General features: G+C 49.1%; 1 protein-coding gene across 2 annotated transcripts in view; it reads right to left on the bottom strand.

Annotated features, from left to right (window-relative positions):
* Nucleotides 1-25,662, bottom strand: part of SLC66A2 (solute carrier family 66 member 2) — a 41,971-nt gene extending 16,309 nt beyond the window's left edge. Inside the window, exons 1-4 of one of the 2 annotated variants that reach the window (XM_065932259.1) lie at nt 25,588-25,662; nt 24,882-25,215; nt 20,149-20,282; nt 12,890-12,943 (exon numbers count right to left, since the gene is read on the bottom strand). In XM_065932259.1, coding sequence (XP_065788331.1) covers nt 12,890-12,943; nt 20,149-20,282; nt 24,882-25,084 — 391 coding nt within the window. In that variant the 5' untranslated portion in view covers nt 25,085-25,215; nt 25,588-25,662. The remainder of the gene's footprint in view (nt 1-12,889; nt 12,944-20,148; nt 20,283-24,881; nt 25,216-25,587) is intronic. The other variant, XM_065932260.1, reaches the window with a different exon arrangement.
* Nucleotides 25,663-26,301: the final 639 nt, after the last annotated feature.

Here is a 26,301-nt window from a genome sequence, read left to right as displayed (position 1 = left end):
ACCAGAATTTGCCTTCTGCAGCTGAAGCCCAGGCCCACCGGAGGACCACATCCAGGAACTAGCTGGCAGCTCAGGCAAGAGGGCAAGCAGGGCAGGGGGAGGCAGGTGGGACCAGGAGGGGACATTGGGTGTGGCTCCGCCTCTGAGCAGGGGTGGGGGGCCTAGAAACAGCTATGCAACTTGCCTACAGTTCTCCGGTTAGGAGCCACGGGACCAAATAGACATGGTTTGAATGAATAACTCAAGGGTGTTTTCTCAAAGGGTCCTAATGATTGTAATGAGACATCATCATCAATAAGCATGAATTCCAATAAAGGAGTAAAGCTGCCCAATTCAATGCTTGTTTGACAAATAGCACTCAAAGAACAAGATCCAGAAGGCTGGTTTGTGCCTCCAAGGCCAGCACCACTTGGTGACCGCTGCGTGCCCTCTCTAGAGGTGCCTTTCCCTGAGGACAGGAAAGGGCATGAGGAGGCGGGATCAGAGCTGGTCAGGGGGAAGAGGACAAGTCACAATCAACTCCCACTTCCCGAAGCCTGTCCCTGCTGTATCTCAGGCAGAGAAACGTCTCTTTCAGGAGCTCCATGGACCACTGTTTCTGACGTTCCAGGAAAACATACTAGCACCTGGGAGTGGCTGGCCCCTTCCAAGAGGATACATCATCGAAACATGAGAGGAAGGAGAAAGAACCTTCACATGCATTTTAACAATATTTATCACATATCCAAGACAAAAGAGGAAGGCAAAGTGTTATGAGATCAAGGAGACCAAGAGCCCCACAGATGACCAGCTGCATTTCCCAGAATTAACCTCAAGAATGTCTAAAGCCCACAAAAACATCCACCATTCAGCAAACTAAAATTCACAATGTCTGACATCTGATCAACAATGACCATAGGAAATGGTAACTAAGTGGGTGAATATATATGATTTTTTTCTTATCATTTAAATCTTATTAACAGAAAAGGCTCCCCTGGTGGCTCAGATGGTAAAGAATCCTCCTGCAGTGCAGGAGACCTGGGTTTTATCCCTGCGTCGAGAAGATCCCCTGGAGAAGGTAATGGCAACCCACGCCAGTATTCTGGCCTGGGAAATCCCATGGACAGAGGAGACTGGTGGGCTGCAGTCAAAGGGGTTGCAAAGAGTCACACATGACTGAGTGACGAGCACACATACACACACACAGGGGCTATTTAAACAAAGAAGGACAATGTAGTAGTGGGTTTTAGCACATGTAAAGTTAACCATTTAACAACAATTACACTAAGGTGGGCAGGGTATAAACAGATATATGTGTTTCCACTAAGATCAGGACCAAAGCAAGCAAGTTCACTCTCATCACTTCTAATCAACACTGTATTGGAGGCACTATCCAGAGCAATCAGGCAAGAAAAGGGGGGAGAGGAAGAAGTAAAATGATCCATATTTGCAGATGACATGATCTCCTTATCAAATATATAGGGAACCCATTAAAGCCCACGAAAACAAACAAATGAGCTCAGCAAGATTGCAGGCTATAAGATTGCAGAGCAACTTATAAAAGTAAATTGCATTTCTACATAGTAGCAGTGAACAATCAGAAACTGAAGTTTAAAAGCAATACCTTACACGATACCATATAAATATAAAATACTTAGGGACATATCTGACAACGTGCAAGATGGGTACACTGAAAACTACAAAACACTGCTGAGGGAAACCAAAGAAGACATAAGTAAGAGGAGAGCCTACGGACCTCCTATGCTGGAAGTCTCAATGCTGTCGTGTCGAAGCCTCCAAGACCAGCCGCGGGTCTGGTGATCTTCAGGGGGACTCACCCAGCGTGCCGGCGTAGTCCCAGCTGTGACACATGGCCACAGGACACACAGCTGAGTCAACGAAGGGAAAGGCAACTGGGCAGCGCCCAGAGGACTCCAGCTATGGCCTCCAGGAGCCTCTCCCTTGCATGAGCTTTATCCTCCAGAAACAGTGACCAGGGGAGCTCATCAAGGCCTCAGTGCCCAGAGTTTTTACTGGGGGCTGGTCACATGACACCTTCCGCTTAACACACACTGAAATTCCAAACTTCCAGAAAGACAACAGGTGTCCAGACAACTGAAGCACAGAGAGCACCTCTCGCCAATTCTGGGAACAACAGGAAGTCTCCCAAAATCCAAGTTCCCAGACATCACTCAGGGGCCCACTGGGGAGGCAGGCCTTTCTAAGGACAGCAGCCCCAGGGTGGCTGTGGTAACACTCTCTGCACAATCATAATGATGACTAGTCTTCCCAGATTATAGATTCAAGATAACCCCAACCAAAGTCCTAGCATGCTTTATGTAGAAAATGACAAATTAACCCTAAAATCCACGTGGAAATGCAAAGCACACAGAACAGAGAACAAAGCTGGAGGACTAACACTACCTGATCCCAACCTCAGTACCAAGCCAGTAATTAGGACAGTGTGGTGCTGGCACAGGAACCGAGAAATAAATCATCAGAACAGAGTCCAGAAACAGACTCACACACAGAGAGCTGACTTCTGACAGAGATGCATAGGTGATGTAGTGGAGGAAAAAGACAGTCTTTGGACATTCATACGCAAAAGCAGTAAAGTTGAATCCATACCTCACACCAGAAACAAAAAGTAACTCACAGTTAATTAGATCACAAATCTAAATGTGAAACCTAAAACTACCAGGAAAAAAACCAGGGAGAAACCTTTGTGGCCTTGAGTTTGACAAAGATGTCTCAGATCTGACACCAAAAACACAATCAACAACAGAACAAACTAATAAGCTGGGCTTCATAAAAAATAAAAAACTTTTGCTTGTCAGAAGAAATTACTAAAAGAATGAAAAGACAAAGCACAGACAGGGAGAAGATACTGCAAACCATGTATCTGATGAAAGGACCTGCATCTAAAATATTAAAAACTCACAACTCAATAAGAACAACTTTTAAAGGGACAGAAAACCTGGATACTTCACCAATGAAGATTATAAGGATGACAAACAAGCACATGAAAAGATGTGACATCATTAGTGAAATGCAAAGTAAGACAACAATGAAATGCCACCACAGACCTATCTGAATGGAAAAAAATTTTTTTAAAAAGGTCCATACAAAGTATTGATGAGGATGCAAAGCAACTGGAATTCACACACTGCTGGTTGGAATGCAAAATGGTACAGCACTTTGGAAGACAGTGCAACAATTTCTTTAAAAATTAAACATAAACTTACCATATGATCCAGCCAGTCCACTGCTAGGTATATACCCAAGAGAAAAGAAAGCACATGTTCATATAAGACCTGTACACGAGAGTTCATTCACAGCAGTTTTATTTGTAACAATCAAAAACTGGAAATGATCCAAATATCCATCAACCCGTTAATAAACACAAAACTTGTAATATAACCATATAACTCAACAATAAAAAGGAACAAACTGTTGATACATTCTACACTGTGGACAAATTTCAAAACAATTATGCTCAGTGAAAGAAACCAGACAAAACAGTATGTACTGGATGGTTCCAAATTCTGGTAAAAGTCCAGTAAATGTGTCAAATTCTAGTAAATGCAAATGAATTGTGACAGAAAGCAGATTAGTGTTTAGGGTAGGCAGGGGGTCACAAAGAGGAAAACTGGGGGATGACCAGCATGTTCACTGTCTTGGTCTGGGCAAAGGTTGTACACAGGCCCAAGCTGACCGGAGTTTCACACTTTGATGCACTTATTGCATGCTGATCAGACCTCAGTAAAGCTGCTAAAAGGAAACAGAGCTGTTTGAGCAGACAGGGAGTTCAGAGGGGCCTGAGGAGCAAGGGCAGGGGGACAGGCCCTCCGTCTCGGGAAGCCCACCCTCATGGCTGAGTCTCAAGAGCTGTACGTGGGCTGGATGAGACCTGGTGTGGCTTTATCTGCCAGTTATCTGGGATAAGGAAGGGGCCGGCTTCCCAGTTAAGGCCCTCCCGGGTCTCCCTGACCATCTCTGCCGCCCGGGCTCCCTCAGGTGCAAGGATGGGCCCCATGTCCTCACACGAGGGAACTGCCAGCATCCCAGCTCTGCCCCATCACGACCTGGGGCAGCGGGTGCCACCAGCATCCTTGAAGGTCTCCACACTCCGCGACAGAGCCCCTGACTGCCTCCGGACAGGCTTCCTCCAGGTCACAGAGCCAGGAGGGAACACTGCTGGAGCCCGTCCACCTCTCTGCCTCCTGGACTTGCAGGTAGCTAAGGACACCCCCAAGGGACATGCTCTCAACACATCCTCAGTGCATGGGCCAAGGACCAGGCAACCCTGGGGGGCCGCACCCAAGGGCTCCTGAGGACCTGAGTTGTCCAACCACAGACGGTACACAGAGGCCGGGGGAGGAAGCATGAGGGCTGCTGCAGGGAAGACATACATGTCCCGGTCCCCTTGGAGAGGACAGGACCAAGAAAGGGTCTGCAAGACACTAAAGCATGATAATCTACAAAACAAGCACCACTTACAACTCCCAAAAGAGAAGAAATACACATTCCTTTTGAATATATATGATTTACAATAAGACAAACAACCCAATTAAAAAATGATGAGGACCCAAATAAATATTTCTCTAAAGATACACAAATGGCCAACAAGCACATGAAAAGATGCTCAACATCACGAATTGTAAGGAACTCAAGTCAAAACCATAATGAGATATCACTTCATAGTTACTATGAAGGCAAAAGTGAAAAAGACAATAGAAAGTCTTGATGAGGATGTAGAGAAACTGGAAACTTCATACACAGCTGATAGGAATGTAAAATAGTGTAGCCATTTTAAAATGTGGTCCAGCAGTTCCTCAATTGATGAAACCTGGAGTTACCACACAGCCCAGCAACTCTACTCCTATATAAATGCCCCAAAGAACTGAAAACCTTCTTGTTCATGTGAAAACTTCCCATGATTATTCACAGCAGGACTATTCACAACAAGCCAAAAGGTAGAAACAACCCAACTGTCCAAAACAACCCAAATGTCCATCACTGGACACATGGATAAACAAAATGTGGTCCAGCCACACAGTGGAATATTACTCAGCCTTAAAAAGAATGAAGTACTGACACAGGCTACAATCAGGATGAATCTTGAAAATACATGCTCAATGAAAGAATTCAGACACAGAAAGCTGTATTATTCCCTCACATGATGTGTCCAGAATAAGCAAAACAGAGGCAGAGAGCAGATCAGTGGTTACCAGGGCTCAGGGTAACAGAACTGGGCAGTGTGGGGTCTGTTTTGGGCTGATGGAAATGTTCTGTAATGAGATGGTGGTGGTCACTGCACAACACTGTGAATATACTAAAAACCAATACACTGTACACTTTCAAATTGTATACAGACATACATATTCACTTTAGAGAATATATTCTCTAATACTGAAGATAAAAATAGTTCTTTCAAACTTTTAAGTTTGAGGTGCTGTCATTTGAATCCTGAGCAATTTAAAATACATTTGATGACCCATCTACCCACTAACTGTAACTGATGTGTTGTGGTGAGTTAAAACAAGCAGCAGGGAGAAAAAAGCAGGAAATTACATATAGAAAAATGTCAGTTGAGGATAACACTGGGTAGATACAGAAAGCATGAAGTGAGACTTGCAGAGTTTCGTCAGAAAAAATTAGAAGAACACAGGAGATGCTTAATAAAATGTACAGATCGCTGATCTGTAATCAGATGAATCAAGCATTTCTTATACTTCGTTATGGATTCCTATGTCAAAGATTTTTTGATGAATAATTTTTAAAAATAAGCTAAGAAAGAAGAGTGGTCTGGACTCCCTCCAAGAAAAACTGATCTAGACCAGGCACAGGGGCGGGCTGGCACCCTACTCCTGAAACAGAGCCACTCAGGTGACACCTTCCTCCTGGGCCACTGGGTCCCACTCTGTGCATGAGTGGATGGTGCTCAGAGAACAGGGACGCAGGCAGAACACCACCAGGAGGGTGCCCACGAGAGCTGAGGTGTTAACAGAAATCACCTCCCCTCCTCACTTCCCTGGCAAGCCCCCAGCTCAAGCGGGATATGCTTTCTCCCAGGATACGGTTTCCAGTCAGTGGCCCCAAAAGGCAAGTCTGGATGGCAAAGGACTCAGAGCTGAAAGAAGGCCCCAGGCTTCAGCGCCAGTCAATCAGCATGTGGCCTCCAGTCCACCCAGCTTGCCTGCCCCTGAGCTGCCACTAAAGATGCCTGGTGGTGACCAGCACATCCCTGAAGCTTCCCAATTATGTAAACATGGAGAAATCCCCACCTGGCCGGCAGAAGGTCTGAGGCTCCCTGGATCCACAAAGCCATTCCTTCCCTGATCAGTCCAATCACTTCCCAGTTAAGAAGCCATTTGCTATCTGAAGGATCTGCACCAGGAGCTTGCATCCTAGTGGCAAGAAGGACTTGATTTCCTATCATACTGTATTTTTATACTCCAAACAACTATGTAAGAGATTTGGTCTCAAAGGGTATAGACGGTCCACCAATGATGCCAGAGTGAGCAGAGGTCTGGAGAGAGGGTGGCCACCCTTCCTGCCCTGGATCAGAGCAATTCCAGCAGCGACTCCAGCCACGCGGCCACGTAGGGATGCTGCGCTTGGCCTGCCGCTTTCCTCGCCAGAGAAAACCAGGACCAGCGAATGAGCGGGCACCCCGGGTCAGCCACAGTGACCTGCCCCAAGCCCGGGGTCCACTGAGGATGGGCGCGGCTGGCCTGGGCCCCTGTGCCCCCAGGGACGGTCCGAAAAGCTCCCCTACGTGGGCTCTGCTGCAGGGAAGCGCAGCTCCACGGAGCCGACCTTTAAAAATCGCAACCCCCTGGGCAGTCTCAGTGGACAGCTTCAGGCTCTCAGATCGTGAGGACACATAGCAAAGAGAAGGGAGATGTCTGGGGTCAGCGTGGGCCGGACTTCTGACCCAGGCGCCTGGACAGGCCGGTGGCAGGGTGGATGCAGAAGCCTGGTTGCTGCCGCCCGGCCGGCTGTGGGTCAGACCCGCACGCCTCCTGCCTCCGGGGCGGGGGGAGGGGAGGCGGGGTTGGCCGCCCCCGACAGCAGCCGCCCCCCATCCTCGCGCCCGCCCCGCCCATCAGGCCGAGACCCAGTTAACTGCGGGTGCCCGGCTCCGCGCAATGGACCCTCGATCCAGGCCGCGTGTGGATCGTGCGCCCCCGTGTGGCCGGCCCGCCCTGACGCTCCTGGGAACGCGCGCGTGAGTGACCGCGGACACAGTGGCGCCAAGCCCAGGGGGCAGGAACCCCAGCAGCGAGGACGAGGTGGATCCCCACGCGCCTGAGGCTGTTGTCAAAATCAACAGAGCGAGCACCTACTGATCAGAGTGTCAGATCACCCCCTCCCCCCGCCCAAGCTTAACAGGGGGACAAAGGAGAGTCAAGGTCAGCTCCTGGCACCCTTAGGCCAGGTCACTAAACACAGAGACAAGCAAACAAGTCCCCAAGCCCAGTGGGGTCGGTATCTGGAGTTGCTACAGTATTTTACCTAAAATAGCCAGTTTTCAACAAAGTTTGGCAAGTGGCCCATACAGAGAAGGAAAAAAAAGGAAACAAATTACTTTTTAAGAGACAGAGGAAGCATTAGACTTGGCAGAAAAGACTTCAAAGCAATCAGTACAAGTTTGATTTAAAAAAATTAAAGGAAACTACACAAAAAGAATAGAAGGAAAGGCTTCCCTGGTGGTTCAGTGGATAAAAACTGGCCTGCCAATGCACAAGACACGGGTTCCATCCCTGATCAGGGAAGATCCCACATTCCGCCGGGCAACTAAGCCCGTGTACCACAACTACTGAGTCTGCGCTTCAAAACTAGACAAGCCACCACAGTGTGAAGCCCGCACACAGCAACGAAGAACCAATGCAACCACAAATAGATAAATGTTTTGTAAAGCAGAATTTAAGGAAGTACACTGACAATGTCTCATCAAATAAAGCCTATCAATAAAGAGGCAGAAATTACTAAAAAGAACCAAATGAAAATTCTGGAATTGCAAAGTCCAGAAACTGAGGTCAAAAGACACACTCTCAGTGCACAACAGCAGAGCTGAACTGGCAGAAGAATCAACAAACTTGAGGGCAGATCAATAAAGATCATGCAATCAGAATGAGAAAACAGAATTCCGAAAACTGGACAAGGCCTCAGAGACACATGGGACAGCAGTCAGTGCACAAGCATGTGCCGTGTACATGGGAGGAGAGGAGGGGAGAAAGGGGAGGAAGACCGCCAAAGACATGATGACCGAAAACTCCCAGATATGATGAAAATATCAGTCTACACACCCAAGCAGCTTAACAAATTCCAAAAAAGAACCGCAAAGGGATCCACACCCTCACATATCATAGTCAACCTGCTGAATGCCAGAGGAGAAACTCTAGAAATCAGCAAGAGAAGGACTTCCCTGGCAGTCCAGTGGTATGTAGTCCAGTAGGACTCCACACTCTCACTGCCAGGTTCAATCCCTGATCAGGGAACCAAGATCCCGTAAGTCATATGGCATGGCTGAAAGAGAAATTAGCAAGAGAAAATGAAAAACACATTTGAAATGCAACAACAACAAAAAAACCCTGTCAACCAAAATTCTTACATTCAGCAAAACTCGGTTTTTTTTTTTTTTTTTTGCTGGCCATACAGCTTGTGGGATCTTAGTTCCTTGATTAAGGACTGAACTCAGGCTCCAGGCTCTAGGCAGTGAGAGCAGAGTCCTAACCATTGGACCACCAGGGAATTCCCACAAAACTTTTTTTTTTTTTTTTTTTTTACATAAAAAGGGTTTTATTTGCAGGGAGCAGGACTCTAGTCAACATTTTTTAAAACAAGGGCAAAACAAAGACATTTCCAGATTAAAAAAAGATCTGGGAGAATTTCTTGTTAGCAGACCCATCTTATAGGGAATACTAAAAATAAATTATTCTTTCTGAAAGAAAGGGACCTCGGGCAGTAATTACAATCCACTTGAGAATAACAAAAGTGTAGGTATTGGTGATCATGTAGGTAAAAGGCAGTAAAAGTGCATATTTCTTCTTTTTTTCTCTTTTAACTGATTAAAAAATCAAGTTAGTATAAATTTAAAGTAGATTTTGGTAAGATGCATATCATAAGCTTTGGTGTTTGAGTCAAATGCCAAGCAAATAACATAATATAATGTGATAACAATATAATGTAGTATACTATTATATATACATATGTGTGTGTGTATATATATATATATGTATATATATATATATATATATTTAAGGCTCACTAAGAAGACTCTTGAGAGTCCCTTGGACTGCAAGGAGATCCACCCAGTCCATCCTAAAGGAGATAAAGCCTGGGTGTTCATTGGAAGGACTGATGCTGAAGCTGAAACTACAATACTTCAGCCACCTCATGTGAAGAGTTGACTCATTGGAAAAGACCCTGATACTGGGAGGGATTGGGGGCAGGAGGAGAAGGGGGACGACAGAGGATGAGATGGCTGGATGGCATCGCCAACTCGATGGACATGAGTTTGAGTAAACTCCGGGAGTTGGTGATGGACAGGGAGGCCTGGTGTGCTGCAATTCATGGGGTTGCAGAGTCGGACACGACTGAGCAACTGAACTGAACTGAACTGAAAGGAACTAAAATATTACACTAAAAGAGTTCACTTAATACAAAGAAGGTAATAAAGCAGGAACAAGTGGAGGTTAGGGTAGATGGGAGGACAGAAAGCAGAAATGGTGAGTGTAAATCCAAACATAGTAACATGAAATGTGAGTGAAGTAAACAATCTAATCAAAGGTTGGAAGTGCCAGAATGAATTTTTTTAAAGATCCACTATATGCTTTCTACAGGAGACATACTTTAGATTCAAAGATATAAAAAATAAGCCAAAAGCACAATGGAAAAAGATATGCCATATAAACAGCAATCACAGGAGATCTACAGTGGCTACACTACTATCAGAAAAAAACATAAAACAAAATGATTACCAGAAATAAAGGAAAATTTTATAATGATAAAAGGGCCAATCTATCAGTAAGATAAAACTATAAACATACACACCTAACAACCGTGCCCCAAAATATAAAAAGCAGAAAGTGACAGAAGTGAAAAGAGAAACAAATAGGGTAGTTGGAGATTTCAATACACACTTTTAGTAACTGACGTAACAACTAGACAGAGGAATAAGGAAAGAGGAGAGCTGACAACACTACAAAACTTAACCAGACGCCCCCTACCCCACCTGACAAGCAGAATATACATCATTCACAAGTGCACATGGAACGTTCTCCAGGAGAGACCATTGGCCAAGCCATCAAACAAGCTTCAATTTAAAATGACTGGAATGATACAAAATATTTTCTCCAACTACAATGGAATTAAATTAGAAATCAATGCAGGTATGCTATGCATGCAGGCTAAGTCACTTCAGTGGTATCCAGCTGTTTGCGACTCTATGAACTATAGCCCACCAGGCTCTTCTGTCCATGGGATTCTCCAGGCAAGAATACTGGAGTGGGCTACCACGCTCTTCTCCAGGGGATCTTCCCAACCCAGGGACCAAACTGGAATCTCTTAGGTCTCTTTCATTGGCAGGTGTGTTCTTTAACACTAGTGCCCCTGGGAAACCACTAGAAATCAATAACTGAAGGAAATTTAGGAGATTCATGAGTATGTGGAAATTAACCAACACACTCATAAGTAATAAATGAGTCAAAGAAGAAATCCTGAAGGAAATTTAAAAATATTTTAAGGCCAATGAAAACATACCAAAACTTATAGGATGCAGTGAATGCATTACTTACAAAGAAATTATGGCTATAAAAGTTATATTTAAAAAGTGTGACATATCACACTATATGTCAATAAAAAAAGAAGGAATATCTCAAATCCATAAATTAAACTTGTAGCTTAACAAACTAAAAAAAAGAAACTAAACCCAAAACAAGCAGAAGGAAAGAGATAATAAACACTAAAGTGTAAATAAAGTGGAATAAATAAATAAATAAAGTGGAAATTTCTAGGGACTAGAAAAACAATAGAGAAATATTAACAAAACCAAAAGTTGGCTCTTTGAAAAAAATCAATTAAATGCACAAACCTTTAGCTGCAAGAAACAAAACAAGATGGAGAGAGAGGAGACTCGAATTACTAATGTCAAGAATTAAAGAGAGATCATTACAACTGACTTTACAGAAATCAAAAAGATTATAAAAACAATATATGCCAACAAATAACAGATTAACTGGACAAATTCCAAGAAAGAATTTCTCTTGAAACTAACAGGAAGAAATAGAAAGTAAGAATAGATTTACAAGTAAAAGACTGAATTAGTCCTTTTAAACTTTCCACAAAAAGTGCAAGCCCAGATTGGTTTCACTGTCTGATTCTACCAAACACTCAAAAGAACTGATAAACCTGCAGCAAGTGCTGAACAAGCCCCTGGATCTGATGCACTGTACAGTGAGTGCAGTGAGTGCAGTCGTAACCATCAGACTTGCCAAGAGACTAAAAGTGATCATCCAACCATCAAACTTGCCAAGTGACTAAAAGTGATCATCCAGCCATCAAACTTGCCAGAAGATTAAAAGTGATCATCCAACCATCAGACTAGCCAGGAGATGAAAAGTGATTGTTACAACCATTAAACTTGCTAGGAGACTAAAAGTGATCATCCAGCCATTGAAAAAAAAATGGTAATTAGGTAATGTGATAGAGGTACTCATTACCACTACTTGGCTATCATATCACAGTATATAAATGTGTCAACACATACCTTTAATTTACATGTCAAATATATTTCTTTTTTTTTGTCAAATATATTTCAATTAAAACATTTTTAATTAATAAAGAATTAATAGCAATTCTTCACAAATTCTTTTAAAAAAGAGAAGAGGAAGGAACACTTCCCATTTCCAACTTATTTCATAAGACCAGTTCTGTCGTGATACTAAAATCAGTTATCATATGAAGAAGGGAAAAAAAAAGGAACCTAAGCAACCTAACACTAGCTAACAAAATCTAGTAACTTATAAAAAGGATTATACATTATGATAAGATGAGATTCATCCCAAGAATGCAAGGTTGGTTCAACATACAAAACTCCATCAACATAATGTACTGTAATTAGTAGAATAAATGACAAAAACCACATGATCACCTCAACAGACACAAAAAAGCATTTGACAAACTCAAATATCTTTTCATAATGAAAACAAACTGAGAATAGAGGGCACTTGCTTAACCTAATACAGGGTATCTCTGTAAAATCCGTAGCCAACACCATACTCAATATCAAGAAGGAAATGCTCTTTTACTATGACCAGGAACCAGACAAGCACATCTACTCTCCCACTTCTGGTCACAGTACTTAGTCAAGAAAAGAAATAAAAAGTTTCCAGATTGGAGAAAATGCAGTAAAACTCTCAATCTGTGGATGACATAATCTTGCATATAGAAAATCCTCAACTATCCACTAAAAAGCTATTAGAATGAATGAGTTCGGCAAAGCTGTAGGACCCAAGATCGATATGTGAAAATCCATTTTATTTCTACAAAGTAACAATGAACAATCCAAAGTGAAAATTAAGAAAACAATTCCATTTACCATAGAAACAAAAAGAATAAAATACTTTGGGATAAGCTTAACAAACAGAATCCCAAAACTTGTGTTCAGATCATATGTCTTTCTTTTTACCTCTCCGCATCCCTCCCCCGTCAACACACACAGAACATGGGTAGGTTTCTAGTGGTTACTTCATGCTTGAAAGCAGCAGGCTGTGCTGGTTAGCTGGCTGGGTGACGCCCATGCAGGAAGAGGCTGTGGCACCGGCGGGGAGGAGCAGAGACGAACAGGGCAGAGCAGGACACAGACCCGGTGCTCCGCGGCAGCACATGCGCGTGTACATACCCAGAAAGGGCCGCCTGGGGGGGACTCTGACTTCTCCATCTTTATTATCTGCAGCTACATTTAAAAAGAGAAAGAGAGAGAAAACAGAGAGGAAGAAGAGACAAAACAGACCGGTTTTAACACTGGCAAGTCCTTATTGCATTTCTTTAAAAAAAAAGGAACAGAAAGACAAGCTTTTGGTTTCTGTGCATTAGGAAATCCACTTTGTGAACCATTTTTCTCCAAACCTGTCCTCTTTCAAAATAAGTCCCTGGAACAGAGGGAAAAAGTGAAACGTCACCAAACCTCACTTCATTTCTAAGGTCAGAGGTGCTGACGAGATACAGCAGACCCTACTTCCACTTTCCCCCAGAAACTCATCTGGACATAAGCCCTGGCTGCAAGACAGTTGTCCCAGGGTCCAGACTCTTCAGAACAAAGCTGTTTTCTGAGGGCACTCAACACAACACCCACGTGAGCAGACAGCTAGTTCAGTATGTGAACCTGCCTGCCCTTGGACGTCACATCAAGTCAGGGAGCAGGGCTGGCAGCTGCCCCCAGCCGTGGCCCAGGAAGGACCCAGCGTGAGATTCCACTGCCAGCTACCTTGCCTTCCCTCCCGCCCCCACCCCACCTGAGACCTCCCTAGACTGAGCCACCCCAGGACAACAACAGACTGACCAGACGCCCTGAAGACCACCAGAGCTCCTCCAGGGGGCTTCCACCTGCAGTTGGAGCTGGGGATGGAGGTCAGTTAAAGAGGAGAGTCACCGAGGTCAGAAGCAAAGGCAGGATCAAAGGTCATGGGTCTGCACTAGGCAATGGAAACTACCCCAAACTAGAAATTTTTCAAGTAATCAGCTAAAATCAAATACCAGGCTTTCTGCCTAGACCCAGGGATAGCTGACGCTGCTCGGGGAAGAGCTGGGGGGATGGAGGGGGTGGTTCATAAACCAGGAGGAGCCACAGTCTCCTCTCCTCACCCCGCCTCCCTTCCAATACCCGCTTCTGGACCTTCTGGGTTCTGAGTCCCCAGAGTTGGTCAGATTCTCCCAGCTTTTTGCTTCTATCTTTGATTTAGACCAAGTTCACCATTAATGGGCACCTCCTCTAAAGATCAAAGTACCAAAAGAGGGAAGGCGGGGAGGCTACAAGACAGGGTGTTCCACTCAGCCACTTACGGGCTCGGATGCAAAGCTGCCCTTCTCTCTCCCAGCCTGATCCCACTGAGCTGACAAGCAGGGCTTCACACCTGCCCTGCAGAACCACCAGGCGTGGCCAGGTGCAGGGCTTGTGGTCAGCCAGACACACACCCTGGTCGGGGCAGCCAGCAGCAAGCTTGGTGGGAAGGTCACATCCTTGTGCACGGCGCCGAGCTACCTGAGGTTTTTTGACCAAGAGACACTGGCAATGTTTTGTGATCACGTGGCCCCACAGATCTGTACTGAAGACACACCAGGCACCAAGCTTCAGAAATGACTGCAACGCTTCCAGACCACACTGCCCTCAGAGCCTGCACCCCCCACTAGGAGGAGGGCCTCTGCCCCCTCAACTGTGGGTGGGCCTGAGGTGCAGGTTGGCAGAAGCAATGCTGTGTGATTTCCAAGACCATCTCTTTAAAAAGATGCAGTGTCCACCCGGTTCTTCCCAGACACTCCCGTTGAAACACAGCTTCACTGTGTGAGGAAGCCCAGTTCTCATGAGGAGCCCATGTGGGAGCGATCCAGCAGAGCCCAGCTGAGGTCCAGCCAACGGCCAGCACCACGTAGACACAAGAGTGAAGAGTAAAGAGAGAAGCAGAGAGAGGGAGAGTGAGAGGGAGAGGCAAAGAGAGAGAGAGATCCAGAAACAGAGGAAGACACGGGGAGGACAGGCAGAGGCAAGAGACAGTGAAAAAGTAAACGGTCCAAACTGCAGAGTCTGGGGTGAAAATGTCCTTTCCTGTCTCCAAGTTTTGGGGCCCACCTGTCAAGCAGCCACAGAGACAGGAGCCAGAGATGACAAAGCCGAAGTTTCAGCAGGGCTGAGACAGGACAGTCAGCCCTGGGGCGGCCAGAGGACAGGACGGTGCTTGACAGACAAGAGGCAGATCCACAAATGCCCCAGGCACTCTGGTCCTCATCACGGTTTGAGACTCACTGCTGGGGGCGCCTTGGAGAGACGACCGTGGGGGCTACATGTGGGAGGGGACGGAGGTGGACAACGCTGCAGTGGAGATGTAGGGGGCCCAGGGCCCACAAGGAGGTGTGTTCACGGTGGTCCAGCAGCACAGGAACAGAAGACCCTAGGTCAGCACCGGGCAGTGGGCTGGACTGAGGCAGGATCATACCCTGAGGTCTAAGGACACCAAGGAGCCCTTGAAAATGCAGAATAGTCTGTGGATAAGCATCCTCCCGGGAAGGGGGTTGCTCAGCTTTCATTCTCAGGATGGTATGCGACTCTCCCCACCCAACATTTTCTTCTAGCTGTACTAAGTTATAACTACATACCATAAAAAATTTATGCTTCAAGTGTGTTTAGTACATTCCCAGAGTCCTACCATCACTACTACTATGGAACTCTAGGGCTTTCATCAGCTCACAAGGAACCCTGTCCTTTTCAGCAGTCAGCCCATCCCCCTCTACCACTGGGAGGCACTCGCTGTTCTTAGTGACTGCAAGGTACAGGCATCTGGCAGGAGGGATGTGTGATCCTGAGGACCCCATTAGAACAACTAGCAGCCTCGCTATTGGCATGACCTCAAGATGGCACCCGCCAGGAGCAAAGAGGGAAGCGAGCTGGAATGGCGCTCCGCCTCCTGGAAACCTCCCTGTCCCACCCACTGGGGCCCTGAAGAACCCTGATCCAACAGCCATCCCAGGGACCCGGACTGGGGCCTCCAAGGCCATGTCCAGACCAGGTCTGGGGCAGAAAACTGGACAATGAGCTCAGAGCATCTTGTTATAGCAAGGTCCACAGTCCAGGGGACCACCGTGCCAGAGTCAAGAGCCAGCAGCAGAGGGTCTGAGGCGGGCAGATGGCCACAGGGGGCAATGGGATTTCTGTCACGTGAATCACAGAATAAAGTAAAACAAACATGCTCACCACTGCAAGGTGCTGGAAACCAATTTTGAAAAGTAAATAAAGAGAAATATGGGAATCACCCCTGAATACTCATTGGAAGAACTGACGCTGAAGCTCCAATACTTTGCCACCTGATGTGAAGAACCAACTTGTTGGAAAAGACCCTGATGCTGGGAAAGACTTGAGGGCAGGAGGAGAAGGGGACGATGGAGGATGAGATGGCTGGATGGCATCCCTGACTCGATGGACATGAGTTTGAGCAAGCTCCGGGAGGAAGTGAAGGACAGGGGAGTCTGGTGTGCTGCAGCCCATGGGGTCTCAGAGTCGGACCTGACTTAGCAACTGAACAACAAGCAAGCATTCACCTACTTCTCCTTTATAAATCAAACTGTGGAAAGGCTGAGTAGCAGTCATGGGGAAGTACCTCTAGAGGAGCAGGACAGCAGAGTGGGGTGCTGGGCGGCCGGGACAGACTGTCGGGTCTGGGCCCTGGGCCCCTGTGGCTGCCACCCTCCAGAGAGACCAGTTGCCCAGCATGCCTCCTGGAGGAAGAGCACGACAGTCCTGCAGAATCTAAAGGGCGGACCTGGATCGAATTACCTTGCAGAATGTTCTTCACAGGGCAGCCCACATGGCCCTGCTTCAGCAGCCTGATTCTGTGCAGATCTTGCAGCCCTGACGCTCCAAGTGCTGCTGCCGGTCCGCTGACCCCATGCTGGGCACAGAGTGCACAACGTAGAACAAACAACAGGTGAGTTCCAAGGACAAAGGGGATTTAGGCAGAACCATAGATTAAAAGGGCTTCCCAGGTGGCACTAGTGGTAAAGAACCCACCTGCCAATGCAGGAGATATGAGACCGGGGTTCCATCCCTAGGTCAGGAAGATTCCCTGGAGGAGGGCATGGCAATGCACTCCAGTATCCTGGCCTGGAGAATCCCATGGAGAGAGGAGCCTGGCAGGTTACCGTCCATGAGGTCACAAAGAGTCAAATGTGACTGAAGGGACTTAGCATGCACCCACCCCCAAATAGATTAAGAAGACAAACTGCAACAACAAAAAGACACAGACCAATTACAGTGTATGGCCCATAACCGGATCTTGATCTAAGGAAACAAACTGGCCAAACACTTAGGAAACACAAGAGACAGTTGGAAACTCACACAGATGGTAGTTTGATAATAAGGAAGAATTGACTTCTTATGGGATGATGATATTGGGTCATGCTTTCTTAAAGTCCTATCTTTTAGAGACACATTACAGACCACCTACAAATGGCCTGTACTGAGGACTTGCTTCAGAAACTGCAGGAAGAGGATGTGCACAGGCTCTGGAAAACGGTCAGAGGCTGTCATGGCCCCACACAGAGCGCCATATGCTGCTCTCCCACTTCTGCTACTGCTGCTGCTAAGTCGCTTCAGTCGTGTCCGACTCTATGCGACCCCATAGACCACCAGGCTCCCCATCCCTGGGATTCTCCAGGCAAGAACACTGGAGTGGGTTGCCATTTCCTTCTCCAGTGCATGAAAGTGAAAAGTGAAAGTGAAGTCGCTCAGTCATGTCTGACTCTTAGCGACCCCATGGACTGCAGCCCACCAGGCTCCTCCATCCATGGGATTTTCCAGGCAAGAGTACTGGAGTGGGGTGCCATTGCCTTCTCTGCTCCCACTTCTACATGTTTGAAATTCTCCACAATAAAAAGTGAAAAAGGAAAACAGCACTGTCAAGACAGACACCACACTCCACTCCTGGTTCACAGTTAAACAGCAGGTGCATATTAGCATCTCCAGCCAATTTCTCCCTGAAACACGTGGCCTCCGTGAATGCTGCCCCATTCTGGACATCCTGAAAGGGGAACCCACACCCCTGGGTCCTGCCTCCACTGCATACAGGGGCACTGAAAAGCTTCTGTGGAATGAGAGGTTTTAAAACATTTGATCCTAATTTTGAAAATGATCCCAATCTTGTGGAAGGAGACTGAAAAAGAAAAACCTGGGAAAAACACCAAAATGTTCAAGTCAGTCAGTCACCTCTGGGCAGTGGGGTGGAAAGCATTTGAGTTTTGTATTGTGTCCAGTCTCCCCCAAAATGTCTAGTGAGCAGGTGTCACTCATCAGATAACAAATTAGATATTTATTTTTCTAAGTAACCTGCTTTTTTTCCTTAATACCAGTAATATTTCTTTAATCATAACTTTCAAGTTGAATGGGTGATCTTCAGAACTGAAAACTTTTATAAAAGATGGCTGGAAAACATTCGAGCTTTTTTGCAGGCTGCCTGACCATCCTATAGCTGAAGCTGGGCTCCTCAGACTCTCCTCCTGAGTTATTTTAACGTGCACAGTCAGTTTCCCTGGAAGTCTGCTTCCTGGGGTTGAAGGCACCCTCGCAGCCCTGGCTGACACACTGCGGAAGCGGAAGCTGGCCATCTGCCAGGTGGAGGGGGCCACGGGGTGAGGAAAGCACAGGACAGAGGCCCATGGGCTCCAGAGCTTCCTGACCCAAGCCACTTGCTTTTTCACAACCCGCTTCTGGCAGATGAGAGGAAATAAACCCACGCACTCATTAAAGGCTTCCCTAGGAGGATGCGGAGACCTAGGTATCTCTTAAACAGCAGACACAAAAATATCACCCTGGATTCGAGTACTGAATTCTCAAACACTTAGCCGGTGTGGGCAAAGGTTAGGAAACAACCCTCCCTGAGGCCGCGCTGGGCCCAGGGATCAGGAGCCACAGCCCTCCACTCCCCTAGAGCTGAGGGCGCCCACTAGCACACCGGCCAACATCCTCGAGCTGCCATTAAGTGTTAAATTCTGAGTTCACTGCGTGATGCGGGGGCCCCCACGCCTGCTGTACCTGTGTTGTCATGGCCCACACAAGGTTTCCAACAAGGTCACTGCTGCAGAGCCCAAGGCTCAGGGCACTAAGCCACCAGGGCCCTGATGTCTCCCCAGCCTTCCCCCACCCAGTGAGGACGAACGCGCTGGCCACCCACACGGCCAGCTCCGCAGTCGGCCGTGAGATCCTGCACCCCTTACAGGCGAGGTTCACGGGGCACAGATCACAGACGCTCTTGTCTCAGAGGAAACTAAGCTGCAGCTACTCCCTGGTGAGGGATCCGCGATACAGGAGCCCTGATTCCCGGGCACCCGCAGCAGCACGGTCAGCACCACCTCGGGTGAGTGCTCCCAAGTCACAGCAGGGAGGACTGCGTGATGGGGAGAAGCAGCAGAAACAGGCAGTGCTGATCACCTTTACAGCCTAAGCGACACTCAGCGGTCCAGGCTACTCACTGGAGCTGGAGGCTGACACATCTTCTACATAGACTCACAGTAAAAACAGAAGCTACACAAGAGGAAATGATTTGCTCAAAGGGAAAGAAAATAACTATCAGGAAAAAAAAAGAGCAGGGCAGGAGCGCAATCCACAGGAGTCCCTGAACTAAACAAACTCCAGAGAATACCCTTCTCTAAACAGCAACTGAGACTGAACACACACAGCCTCAGATGAAATAAAGCGAGAACTGTCTTAGATTCAGTCATTAGACAAAAGAAGTGCAACACCAAACCCCCTGCAGATAGAAGCCCACCAGCCCACTTGGTCAAACACAGAACATCAGCTTGGAACGAACACTGTCAAAGGAAAAGGCAAAACCAGGAGCAGCATCTTCTATTTTCTAAGCTGCCAAAAAAATGCACATGGATTGAGCGTAGGATTCGCCAACCTGAGCTCATGGACCCTGTGTGCCCATTCAAAGCCCACAAAGCATGACGCCAGGTGAATGTTTAACAAGGTACATAACTGATCCCAGTTGACTCAGGAGGAAGACAAAAATGGAGAGGCTGTGTTTAGAGCACAAGCCACACAGAAGGTCAGAGATAAACCCGCTTCTGCAGGGAACGTCTGTCTCTAGCCTGATCAAGCCAGAAACAGACCAGCAGTACCACCTCCTGCCTGATGACGGTCCAGTGAGACCATAGCCACAGACAAGCGCACGTTAAGAAGAGTTGATCACTTGCCCGAGTCCCAGCTTCATGGATATGTCGTCGAGTCAGTCACTGGAGAATGCGGCTGCCATGACAGACGCCAGCGCCATTTGGCGAGACAGTGACCGCCCGGAGGCCACTGGGCGAGGGCAGCCCAGTCTCTCCCCAGGAGCTCCAGCTGAGTGCCCCTCCTGGAGTTACTGGACTTTCTCCCCAGAGCTGCCGGTCACCCACCTGAAAAGACCCGGCGTTTCAGGTTCAGCTCGTTGGCCACGCGGACCTCGGTGCAGAGCTTCAGCATGAGCAGCATGGTCAGGATCATGACGACACTCTGCCAGAGCAGTGGCGACTCGAAGCGCCTCCCGAACCTGTGGGGGAACACGCCGTGGCATCAGGGAGGCACCAGGCAGAGCCCCGTGCGCTGGTCGGCCAGCGCTGGGGTGGGAGGGCCCAGACCAGTCCTGGACAGCCAGACCCCGGGTCTCCACAAATGCCTGGGATCATGTGCAGGAGTGAGACATGCCACACACCCCTCCCCAGGAATTGCTGGGACCCTCCCAAGGCCTCAAACTGACTGTGACTGGGCCTCCTGCACACCGCCCACCCCCCAAAAGCCCAGCCAGACATCCATCACCCTCCTGTGGAGATGCTGCTGCCACCAGGTGAGACGCCCAGGCTCTAGACCGCCTGCCTCCCCAGGAAGATGCATCCCAGAGTGGGGACCAAGAGTAGCCCTTCCCCCTGCCTGCAGAGAGGAGGTCTCCAGGCCAGCACAGTCTGAAGTGTGAGCAGAGCAGGGCACCAGGCCCCCGCCCCTCACGAGGGAAGAGGAGAAGGCAGCAAGGGTATGGGTGTGGGCCTGGCAGACCCCCACTGAAGCCCCATGTCCCCCTCTTCTCCCAGCCCCAGCCCGCCCAGCTACAAGACCCCAGGCCTTCCTGCTGACTTTTGTGTTGAGCATTTTACCAACTCAGCCAAAAGTTCCTAAAGGCCAGAGTCACAGTTCAGTGACCAGCACCACTGGGCCCATTAGAAGATCCCAGTCCCCAAGGGGTGATCACAGCACTGCCCTCCACATACCAGATGGGGGTCTCAAATGTGGCCAAGAGAACCACGGGGGCTGAGACATTCGATCCAGCCCACTGCAAGCCTGTAAACCCGTCACCCCAAGGTGAGGCCTGGGCATGCCCAGGCCTCAGTCCTTACTTGGCTGTTCTGAGGCAGAGAGTCCACTGGGAGCAGTTTCCCAAACCTGAGCTGGTACCAACTGTCAGAGTCGAGAGGCCCTGGATGGCCCTCCAACTGACCCTGGAAACCAGGCGACAGGCAGACAGTGGCCCACCTCCCCGCCGCCCCTCCCCATCCCTTCAAGGAGGCGGTCACCAAGCGCTGCCGCTGCTGGGGCCACATGCATGCTTCCACACAGGCTGGCTCTGGCCACCATGCCACCCCGGCCCTCACGCTGCGACTCACTGCCTCCGGGCTTCGTCTCTTCTATAAAGTGTAGACCCACAAGCACTATGGCTGTTTGAGGATATTTCTAGCCAGTTCCAGGAACTAGCCCCCACTCGTTACCTAGCTGACCCCAGGGGCTGAATGACCCATAGATAATCCAGAAGAGGAGACACAGAAAGGTCTATATTAGACTGGGGGCACTGAAGCAGGTGGGCATCACAATAAACACTTCGGTCTAGTGTTTCACTTCTAGTTAGTTACAAAACTGAAGACATGGGATTTGGGCCATTGTGTAATAAATGCCACTTCCATTTTTTAAATTGTTCAACAGAAACAATGAGTGACTAGAAAAACTGGGGAAAAAATGAAGGTTTGTTGTTCACCTCCTACCACACACCAAAAAATCAAATCTAGGTGAATTCAATATTTACAGTAAAGAAAGAGATATTTACAGTGAAGTACGGGTGGGGCAGAGGTGACTATTTAACTGCTTTTAGGGTGAAGACAAGCTAAACAAGACACAAAATTTCAAAAAGCTCAACTTCCCACAAAAGATATACAAGCGACAAAACAAAGTTCAATATCATTAGTAATTTTTAAAAGCTCATTAAAATAGACCCTATGTTGTACTCATCAGGTGGGTTAAACTTCTCCTTTTAACCCTTGCAGTCTGTGCTGGCATGTTGTCAGAAGGCCCTTTCTCCTCTCCTGCTTTGAGAGTGAGGTTGGCACAGCCTCTCATGCAGATGATGGGAGAGCCCGGCTCAGGGGAGCTGGTCCAAGCACATCCCCCCCAGGGTGCAGCACACACCTGTCACTCCCAGTGAGACACACACTGCAGAAAATGTGCAAAATTTCACAGAGCTTAAGAAAAGTTTCCACCAGGAACACCTCTGATGCGCCTTCAAAGCCCCAGAGAAAAGCTCACGTGGAAGAGAAGCTGGTATCTATTTCCTGCCCCCACCAGACTGCCTTCTGCCCAAATAGCAGATTGCTACTACCCCACTGATACAGTGTCCTGGAGTCTTGGATACAATTTTACTACATCTCCAATACAATGTCACCACAGTTCTGGTACAGTGTAACAATCTCTCTGATCAGACAGGGGTGTGGCTGGAGAACTAGCTCCCAGATTAATCAGACCCTGGGTCAGAGGCCCTGCAGCACCATCCCTGCACTCTGGGCCTCTCCCTCCCTTCTCTGCAAAAACCACTCAGTCCTTCTGGCTTCTAACAACACAAATGCCAAGTCCTGTCCATCAGCACTGTGCATGATCTGCTGAATGCTGGTTCTGCAAAAGGATGGGAAGAATCATAAGAATGAAAGCACTAGTCTCGTGACTTTCAGAAACCTGGGGTTTATGTAGCTTGGTCAGCCTCCAGCAGGCCTGCAGAGCCACTCACATGCCTCATGCTAGAAATTTCCCAGAGGCTTCCCAGGCAGACAAGAATTTCTAGGACTGCCTTCCCGGCAAGCTCTCGGGAACTACGCTCGTTCCTTCCTCTATGTCCACCACTGTCCTTACACAGACCCAGCTCCATCCCACCTGGAGCCCCTGGCCTGAGCTCTGTCCCTCCCCACCACCCAGAACCCATGTGTGCGTCTGTACGTTCCATACAGCACTGCTGCTAAAGCTTTAACCCTACAGCATCCGCCCAGGGTCTGGTTCATGGGAAACCCTCAGAAACCTGTTAAATGAAATGGGCTGCTAACCTGTGAAGACTGGAGGGGACTCTGTTAACCTATGAAGCCTGGAGAGGACCCAGGAGTAGGTGCTTTGGAGGCTGCAGAGAAAGGAAGGAAGTGGGTCACAGGCGTTGCCCTCAGAACAGAGGGACCTTGGGACCAGGTGGGCAGAGACGCACACACTCATTACAAGTTGTAGGCGGAGCCTGGCCTGCCTGCTGGGCTTCACCACATGAACTACAAAGTACTGCCAGGAGTGAAGTACAGGGAAAGCACACTACCAGCTGAGAGCGACGCTGGAGCAGAGACCAGCGCCCCCTGCCAGCCCTTCTTTCTTCCCTAGGATCTCACAGGCTTCTGGGATCCTGGCTGAAGGCAATCCTGTGGGTTCACAGGGCAGCCACTGAACCCCTGAAGCGACCCCGGCCAGTTGAGGCAGCTCAATCCTCCTCTGTTTGAAGAAGACCTGCCGCCGCCTAAAGGAAGTGCGGCTCCCAAGCAGGGGGACCTTGGCTGGGCTGAGCCTGGGCTGGAGCTCTGGCGTGGCAGCAATCTGTGGCCCTCAGACCCAGCAGCAGGCAGTCGAGAGAGGGAAGGGGGGCGTCTTGCTGCAGTGAGAGAGTGCTGCCCTCAGCCAAGCAGAAAGGAAGAGGCTTCAAAATGCAGTTTTTCAACAACTTAAAAGATAAGTGACCTCTGACCCCTCCTTTAGAAGTAGACTGGCCCAAAGGCAGGGCTCACAGTCTGACAAATTCTCCTGGAAGAAGGGGTCACTCACCAGCTCACATTTTAAAACACCACACTGAGCAAAAAAACACAGTGAGAGTGCCCAAGGGTTGCCTGGGGCCAGGCAGTCAGAAGGTGAAGGAGCTGAGAATTTCTGGACTCCGGGGACTCGCACCCTGATGACTGCGGAGGGGACATCGGCCAAAACTCATCAAAATGCACACGTGTGATTGCACTTTTCTTTAATGTAAATCCTACCTCAGTAAGGCTGACTTAAAATTAATTAGAAAGAAAACTCGATTTCTCCAACAGTGACCCAAAAGTCAAAAGGAGCCAGAAGCAGCACTCAGATGCCAGCAGCTTGGTACTAGCTGCCCTTACTGTCTGCGCTGACAGAGGGCCTGGGACCCTCGTGAAGGAAGGACAGTACCAGGTTTTACTGAAATCAGGAGGCTTCGAGACCTCTTCTCATTTTCACTGAAAATGCACCTTCCCAGTTACATCTGGCTTCAACAGCTGTTAAAATAACATCCCGCTCCTTACCAGAATGCAAATGCCAGTAAGAGGAAGCTGACTGGGAGGAGCAAGAAAAGACAGTCCATTAAGTACTAGCCAGAAAATTGACTTACTATTAAAAAACAACAACATAAAATTCCACACACAACAGAGAAGGCAGGAAAGGCAGCCCTTCAAGGCAGACGCCCAGAACACTGCTCCCTTTCCGGCTCAGACGCCCCTCCTGACAGCTTTCACTGGCCAGTGCTTTGTCCTTCCTGCTGACCGCCTTCGGTCACTGCTATTCATGAGCTCCCTTCCTTTTCTCTCCACTGCCCCCCAAATGGCACGCAAATGCCTGAGGGCAAGGACCCAGTCCTAAAGGCAGCCCCACAGAGAAGGCCCTGGGTATCTTGTGAAGGTAGGAGCCATACGAAATGAAGACACAGATCTGAGACTATGTGAGATTCTCCACTCCATTCCTACCATTTTCCCTGGGAAATAGTCTCATCGTTTCACAGCTCCTTCTCAGGAAGTACAGACACTTCCACCCACTGGCCTCACGCAGACAAGAGAAGGCCATCTGCGCGGGGCACCCCACCTACCAGAAGAGTATCCGTAAGATATTGGCCACCAGGAGCACCAGACACACGTAGGTGGAGAAGCCCTCGGCGTTCTGAGTCCGCCGGATGTCCCGGTACTGCGGGATGTATGGCACCACGCCTCCGAAGACCATGGCCCCGGCTGCGCCCCAGGAAACCAGCTGGTGCAGCGGGACCAGAAGCCAACCCAAGCCTTCCGCTTCCATCCCGCTTGCCCGGCGGCCCGCCGGCTGACTGACGTCCACCCGGCCCGCTCGCCCTCCGCGCTCCCGGGCTCCCGGCGCGCGCTGTCACCCCCACGTGCCGCCGCCGCCCGGGACCATCCTCCGCAGCGGGCCTGGAGAGAGGAAAAGAAGTAAGGGCTCTGCTGGGTCGCCTAGCCCGGGGGAGCCGCGCCCCGTGCATGGCCCGAGGCCCAGGCGCGCCCAGGGCGCACCGCCGGCTCTCGCGTGGGGCACGACCCCTCCTGGGGCGCGCACCCCGAACTCCGCGGGAGAACCAAGGCGCGGGCCGCCAGCCTGGGGCCGGCAGGGGGATTTGCCGTCGGGGTGGGGGCTCGGTTCCCGGGGTGGGGGTCGCACAGCCCGGGGATCAGAGGGCCAGGAGAGGGAGGTCCGGCCCAGGTGGACTCGCCGCCGGGGCCGCCCCGCACCCCAGCCTCTGGCCAGGCAGACTTGGCGCGGCCCCCGCGTCCACGTGCTCCGCGTACCCCTTCCGGCTCACCCCTGCGGCCCGATTCCAGCAGTCTGTCCGCTGTCAGTCCGTCGGTCCGCGCACCGGGCCCCGCCTCTGAGTGACGTCACAATACGTAGCCCCGCCCACACCAGGCGGCGGGACCGTTTCCGCGGGGTCCTAGTGCGCTCCAGCGAGCCGGCAAGGTGGGGCGAGACCCGGGCGAAGTCAGGGGTCGGCCAGGTTCGGAAACTGTTGCCTGGCAAAGCCACTTCTGGGTCACCGGTTCACGTGGCCCGGCTCCGCCTGTTCTGCAGCGGGTGGCCGCGTAGACCGGGTCCTGTCGCCGCCCCAAGGGTCAGCGCGAGGCCTGAGGGAAAAATCAAAGTCCGTTTTGAGCAGGCAAAAGAAAGAATCTTTCAAAAATCTTTCTTGTTTCAAGTTCTAAACAAACTGGCAGTACGACATTGATCTTGGTCCAAGTTTGAGAAAATGAAGACCCTTTCTACCTGTGGGAGGCTTAAGCCACTTCCCCCTTTTCTGTTTCCTTAAGTCTTCATTCTGCAGGTTTGACCACTAGTTCACACAAAGAAACCCCTGGAAGGTATTTACCCCCACCCAGGGAGCTGACAGATGTTACAGGGCTGAGTCTAGTCAGCCTCCTGGCGTGGCTCCTTCGTACAGCCAGCTCTGAGAACCACTGTTTCAAAATTCACAACGTACACAGGAAGTCCTCATGATTCAGGTTAAT

The sequence above is a fragment of the Muntiacus reevesi genome, chromosome 4 (assembly GCF_963930625.1).
Source record: "Muntiacus reevesi chromosome 4, mMunRee1.1, whole genome shotgun sequence".
NCBI lineage: Eukaryota > Metazoa > Chordata > Mammalia > Artiodactyla > Cervidae > Muntiacus > Muntiacus reevesi.
This window is presented reverse-complemented; position numbering and strand designations above follow the sequence as displayed.